This window comes from Engystomops pustulosus, chromosome 2, assembly GCF_040894005.1.
Source record: "Engystomops pustulosus chromosome 2, aEngPut4.maternal, whole genome shotgun sequence".
Lineage (NCBI taxonomy): Eukaryota > Metazoa > Chordata > Amphibia > Anura > Leptodactylidae > Engystomops > Engystomops pustulosus.
In genome coordinates, this window is record NC_092412.1 from 174,673,303 (window position 1) to 174,680,699 (window position 7,397).

At 42.0% G+C, this 7,397-nt stretch overlaps 1 protein-coding gene across 7 annotated transcripts in view; it reads left to right on the forward strand.

Annotated features, from left to right (window-relative positions):
- Window positions 1–6,184, forward strand: part of USP49 (ubiquitin specific peptidase 49) — a 68,049-nt gene extending 61,865 nt beyond the window's left edge. For all 7 annotated transcript variants that reach the window (XM_072137330.1, XM_072137329.1, XM_072137332.1 and 4 more), the window contains 2 exons: window positions 3,934–4,136; window positions 4,216–6,184. In XM_072137330.1, the coding sequence (XP_071993431.1) occupies window positions 3,934–4,136; window positions 4,216–4,436 (424 nt within the window). In that variant the 3' untranslated portion in view covers window positions 4,437–6,184. The remainder of the gene's footprint in view (window positions 1–3,933; window positions 4,137–4,215) is intronic.
- Window positions 6,185–7,397: the final 1,213 nt, after the last annotated feature.

A 7,397-nucleotide genomic window follows, 5' to 3' on the forward strand; every position in this document is an offset into this window, starting at 1 on the left:
GCCTTTTATAAGCATTACAATATAATTGTGTGTTATAACTTATATTGCATCCTGACAAAATCCTGGGGTAGTCACAGGGGTTGGGCTTTGGTTTGGATGCACTTCAAAAAACAACATGTGCCTTGTCTGTGCTACTCACTCCTCAGATCTTAGCCCCTACCTTTGTGCTCCCGTACAGCTCCTCCTCCTGTTCCTTCAGAGGTCACAGCCTGTTGAGATTACATCAGTGCGGTTGGGAGTAGCTATACAGGAGCTAGGTGTGGGCTAAGATCTGAGGAGTAAGTAACACAGACAAGACACATGTTGTTTTTTGAAATGCATCCAAACCAAAGCCCAGCCACTGTGACTACCCCAGGATTTTGTCAGGATGCAAGTGTAAGTTATAATACACAATTATATTGTAATGCAAATGCTTAGAAAAGGCAGAGAGGCATCTTTGCACTGCAGGTGTCATGGGCTTTTACAATCTGTCTTTAGTGAAAATTAGGTCCCTAGTGACAGCTTCCCTTTAAAGGGTAATTTAACATTACATGTTTTGTGTAATGTGTGTAAGTGGGGGGGAGGGGCAGGGCAGGATATTAGGTAATTTACCAATATTCATCAACTAATAGTTCTGCACAGCTTTCTTGACACTTAAGGTGAAGCCTCTTGTCTTTTTACCTCATCAGCCGGACATTCCTGTCCATAAAATGACCACAGATGGAGGGTCATGTGATCTCTAACTTGTTCATGAACAGTTAAGAGATCTCATGACCCTCCATCTGCAGCCATTTTATGGACAAGAATGTCCGGCTGATGAGGTAAAAGACCAGAAAGCAGAGCAGAACTTTTAATAGTAAATTGCCTAATATCCTGCCCCCTCATACTCAAACCCACATTACAAAAAATCTGAGGTAAAGTGGCTAACCCCTTTAAGTCCAAATGTGTCATGTGGTGAAATATTAAATGCTTTAACAGACACATGAACAACTCTCCTCCCCACCTACCCCTCCTCCACAAGGACTCTGGAAACAAAAACTGTTAAATATTCCTTCCCCTTTGTTAACGGTGTATTCACTTATGGAGTTTGCAGTGCACTTTTATATTAAAGTCCACAGCTGCGTAGAGGAGATTTGCCTACTTGCATTGTTAACAGCAGGGTCGGACTGGGGTGCCTGGAGCCCACTAGAGAAATTGATTCTGGGGGCCCACAATACCGCTACCTAGAAATATTCGTTATTTCCCAGGAGTTCACTGCGGCTGCATTGTGCTTAGCCCTAACTTACCTATAAGAATAACTTACTATAACCCTTCACCTTCTACATATGTTCTCTTCAGCACATAAGAAGACTAGGCAGTGACATTATAGAAATAGTCTAGACAGTTAGTCAGTAATTACAGTTATCAGAAGTGGGATTCAGTACCTCGCATGTCACTCGTCTTCTCCTTTGGGTACTGAACTGCAGATCAACTTCTCCCTGGAGAATTTTCCACCAGATATCTTCATCTCTGTGTGGCACTTCTCCACACTGTGCAACTAAAAATATCAGTCTCTACAGCATAATGTCACCTGGATAACTCTGTGCTCCTAAATAATATTTACAACTCAGAACACAACTGACCACATTGTGCCCCCCACAAATACCAAATATACCCCCATAACAAAAACCATACTGTGCCCTCTAAATAAATCAAATATTACATTGCGACTCCTCAGTATGTTACAATACACACCCCTGAGTAAATAATATGATACACCTAATAAATTAAATTGGACATAATTCCCTTTATTTTCATAATATATAATTTCCAATTAATCATTTCAGTCTTACAGTGCTCCTACTTATTAATTATGTTTTATATAATGCTCTCCTTAATTATTCTTATATTTACTGCTCCTCTTATCAAATATTTTGTATAAAAGTCCTAATAAATACTCCCTTCATGAATATATGGGCACAGCACAGTACTAATACTCCTATCCTGTATATATTGACACAGCACAGTACTACTGCTCCTATCCTGTATATATGGGCACAGCACAGCACTACTACTCCTATCCTGCATATATTGACACAGCACAGTACTACTACTCCTATCCTGTATATATATTGACACAGCACAGTACTACTACTTCTATCCTGTATATATATATATGGACACAGCACAGTACTACTACTCCTATACTGTATATATGGACACAGCACAGTACTACTATTCCTATACTGTATATATGGGCACAGTACTACTACTCCTATCCTGTATATATGGGCACAGCCCAGTACTACTACTCCTATCCTGTATATATGAGCACAGCACAGTACTACTACTCCTATCCTGTATATATGGGCACAGTACTACTGCTCCTATCCTATATATATGGGCACAGCACTACTGCTCCTATCCTGTATATATGGGCACGGCACAGTACTACTGCTCCTATCCTGTATATATGGGCACAGCACTACTGCTCCTATCCTGTATATATGGGCACAGCACAGTACTACTTCTCCTATCCTGTATATATATTGACACAGCACAGTACTATTACTCCTATCCTGTATATATATTGACACAGCACAGTACTACTACTCCTATCTTGTATATATAGACACAGCACAGTACTACTACTCCTATCTTGTATGTATTGACACAGCACAGTACTCGTTGCCATTAATTATATATTCCTGCAACTAGTCACATTATTATATTTACGCTTCTAGTGTTCCCTTTAATATTAATTCCTGCAATGGAGTCCCTTGCTATATGCAGCCCCTTACTACTGTAGCCCGCCAATTACATATTTAGACTAGTAGTTAAAAAATAATAAAATTCACTTACCTATAGCAGCGCTCCTGCGTCCTCTGCTTCTCTTCTCCCCTTCTCTTCTCCCCACAATAGTGGAGCTCACAATGTAATGCCATTGCCGAGTGTTCGGGCTACGCGGTCGTTTTGTCCTGGCACGCACCGCACTGTGATGCGCGGCAGCGTGATGATGCTCTCACGCTGCCGCGCATCAGGGGTCATAGTGCGGCGCGTGCTGGGACAAAACGGCCGCGACGCCCGAACACTCGGCAATGGCATTACAGCAGAGATGGTACTCGAGTGGCCGCTTATGGCCGCATCGAGTACCAGAGCTGTCACTCACTGGCAGGGGCCTCGGATGGATGCCCCTGCCTGAGCGGAGATATCGGGGGCCCACTGTTGACCCTTGCGACCTTGCTGACAGGGCACACAGATCGGATGGAGGCCCCTGCCGTAGCGGAGGTAACGGGGGCCCACCGGAGGATCCCCTGGCCCTCCCGTGGGCCAGTCCGACCCGGGTTAACAGTGTGTTTACGTAAATGATATGTCCAAGTAATTGTGTTTCAATATGCACTGTAATTGCCATGTGTGACTGCACGCTAAAGTAAATCTTTACTGGTTTTATGGCTGTATTTTTGGAGGAGGTTAACGTTGTTGTGTTAACACATAGTTGACTACTTGTTTACATAAATGTGTTAACATGGCGTTTTTTTATATATTGCTGGGGGGCTTTAAAAATAATTTTAAAAAAAACTGTCAGAGGTCGCAGGAGATCTTTTGGGAGAAGGTAGAAGTGGTTTTTTTACCGCTTTTTCCTTCTCCTTTCCTCTCTGCATAGCTCTGAAGTAGCACTAGGTAGAGGAGTCAGCAGTACCAGTGATCCTGTATATGCATTAAAGCACAACTACAACATTTTTTTTCACAGATCAATAGCTCTGTGAATATAGAACACCTTTGCCTAATATGTTTTCACTAAAAATGCCCAGCCATTAACTCCTTTTCAGTCCTTGTCATTAAGGGGCTACTCAGCATTGTAACTATTGGGGACCTTTTGGCAACCCCGATCAATCAGGTGACAGAGCTTGACGTAGACTTCCTTCTGCAAAATCAAATGCCATTCACATAAATAGAATATTTACTTTTCCCCAGATGGTCTGGACGTAACCACCGTGAGAAAATCGGAGTCCACGTTTTCTTTGATCAAGTGTTAAATATGGAACCATACTGTAGAAGTTCACTGTCTCCCTCTGATCCAGGGACGTATCTGTATGACTTGTCCGCAGTAGTAATGCATCATGGTAAAGGGTTTGGTTCTGGACACTACACCGCATACTGCTATAACACAGAGGGCGGTAAGCATACATACATTTTTCCTTTTTCATCTTAAGTACAGTTTTACATGTACTTATTTATTGATTTCTTTTATTTCAGAATTTTGGGTACATTGCAATGATTCCAAACTGAACATGTGCTCTGTTGAGGAAGTGTGCAGGACACAGGCTTACATCCTTTTCTACACTCAGCGAAGTAATCCACAGATTGGTGTGCAAAGCAACAACACACAGAGTGACCCAGGGATCCCGGATCTTCTCTTATCACCTCAGGCTCCATCCAGTCCCCAGGAGCACGGCAGACGAATTACTATACCATGACATCACTAGCACCGGTGCATTTCCGGTCTTTTTAACTTTGTTTTTTTTAAGTTTTGGACAATGGGGTGTTTCTAATTCTGTAGACTGATTCTTGGTTGTGTAATTTTTTTTTATTCACCTTGTCAGAGTAGCAACAGACTGGCAATGTGACCAATCTGCTCTTGTAATAGGAACCCACAAAGGGGGAGGTCCACTTTGTATCTTTGTAAAAACAAGTTTTTTTCCAATGTCATTCATTAATCTAGTTTTTATGCTGTTATTTTAAGTGACTTCATCATAGAAGATGCCCATCACCAGTGGAATAAGCGAGTTAGGAGGCTTTTTTTCCCTTTCCCTTACACTAGTTTGTCATGTCCCCTTAATCTTAAAGGGTTAATCCCATAGATTTATTACATATCCATAGAATAAATCATAAATACTTGATAAGTGCAGGGCCTATTGGTGGGTCCTCTCAAATGACATCTGGCTTCATTTTTGAATAGAACATCTTTCAGACTCACCATCTGATCTCATGATCTCCATTCTCATGATAGGTGTGGCTCCTATGGTTAGGCCATAAATAAAGAAGATTGCACAACCCCTTTTAAGCTTTATTAGAAATTCAAATTATTTTGCAATATAAAATTTTTTGCAAGATAAGCCAAGTCTACAAACTTAAGTGATCAAAAAGTATATAGTAAATGTGTATTTTAGCAGTACTGCAACATGATATTTCATGAAAACTAATAATTTACATTGCAGCGTTGAAGATCTCCCCATTCGGACATATTCTGTGGAGGTCTTCATTATTTGAAGTAGCAGTGTTATTTGGTTACATTTTAAGGGGAAGCTGTCATCAGATTTTAACTATTTAACTCAAAGGGCTACAGGAACCCATCATTCAGTTTAATTGTCAAAGTGAGTTAATAATTTAACTGAGTTAAATCTTCTTGTCAGGGAAGACCACTGAGTTATGTGGGGATGTTCATCAAGCCTCTGACTAATGGATCTTCAGTGTCTTGTCCTTCCTTCTGACCTGAGCAGTATATTCTGTTGGTTGCAAATTTCCCCGGGCCAATGGTCCTGCACTGCGATAGGTATGCAACTTGCTACTGCGTTTGTGTACCTAGCTCACTGCAATAGCATAAACCATGGAAATCGGCACAGTGAAGCTTTGCAGTGGACTACACGTCTGGCTGCAAATGTCAAAAGGAATGAGAGAAGCTTGCAAGGGCTGGACTCTGTTGCACTGGTCGGATTGTAGCCCACCAATAGCGAGACCAGGCCGTTTTACACAATTTAATCAAATTGTATCCTTTATACAATAACACAGTGAATTCATAAAGTCAAGGAATACAGCGTCCAAGAGCCAGGTAACTTTCCCTGAACCCACAACTACAAGGATCTAAAGATTTGTCCAGTAACATATCACTGCAACCCAGTGACAGCCATTTTTTCACATTATGCAAGTTGAGTGTATATTGTATAGATAATAAATATCACATGAGCATCTGAGAGACTTCTACCTGCAAAAGATGAAAAATTCCATGACCTATAGACCAAGTAAATGTGATGGGCTGTGGAAACCTCTGACCTGTGTTTTTCACACCTAGTTTCTTCCAGTTTCTTAAGAGCTTATATTTATTTCCTTGTAGCTGGGGTTGGTAACTGGGTCTTGGGCCCTGTTATTCTGTCTCATTGTCTGTAATTTTTTAACTTTTTTATGAATTCAGTACTATGGAATAAAGGATACGATTTTACTATTTGAATTGTGTGCTACTGACTAGTTTTGTTTTTGTAGGCTATAGTTGTAGGATGTATAGATGTAGGACTAGTTTCCTGGATGACTCCACAACTCAAATGCTTGATGAAAATGATCACTTAAACATAAGAACAAAGAAAGGGCTATAAAAACCTGTCCTTAGGTGTAAAAGATAAAATCTGATCACATGTTCTAAAAAGAGGACCTGTCACCCCCAAAAAGACCCCCATCCAAACACGCCCCCCATAATCCTCTCCCCAGCCCCTTTCTATATATGCTAAATTTATTTTTATGTATGTTGGGAAAGTTGTACTAAATGTTCCTAAAAGATCTGATCTCTTACCAAATAAGAGGTCGGATCCACGTATCTCCAGCGCTGGCAGTGGTATATACATGAGGGGGGGGCCGACACTCCCCCGACACTTGTTCACCACGCCCCTCTGTTTCACTTTCCGCGCACTCTCAGAGGGGACCTGTAAGAAAAGCCGGCAGAATCGCATATATTGCGCAATCGCTGCTGGCTCTCTGCTATGCGGCCGCGCCTGTGCGCATTGACAGGGATTGCGCAATATATATGCAATGCTGCCGGCTTCTCTTACAGGTCCCCGCTGAGAGTGCGCGGAAAGTGAAACAAAGGGGCGTGGTGAACCAGTGTCGGGGGACTTGTGCTGGCCCCCTCATATACCCGACGGCAAGCGCTGGATATACGTGGATCCTACCTCCTTATTTGGTAAGAGGTCAGACCTTTTAGGATCATTTAGTACAACTTTCCCAACATACATTAAAATACACTTGGTGTGTGTGTGTATATATGTGTATTATAATTAAAGGGCCCAGGGAGAGGATTATCCGGGGCATGTTTGATTGGGGGTGACAGGTCCTCTTTAAAGGAAACCTACCATTTAGAATGGTAGGGGTAAGCTATAAGTACTGAGCAACAGCTCAGGGTGAGCTGGTGCCGGTACTTACTTTCGTTAGTGTTATAAACCGCGGTATCGCGGTTTTAACACTTTTTAAACTTTAGAGCAGAAGGGGCTTCGGCGCTGCATGCGCACGATCGTGCGCGCGCCTACATAGGAAATACAGGAGATGTTGCGCACGCACGGTCACGCACAGCGCTGAAGCCCCTTCTACTCTAAAGTTTCAAAAGTGTTAAAACCACGATACCGCGGTTTATAACACTAACGAAAGTAAGTACCGGCACCAGTTTACCCTGAGCT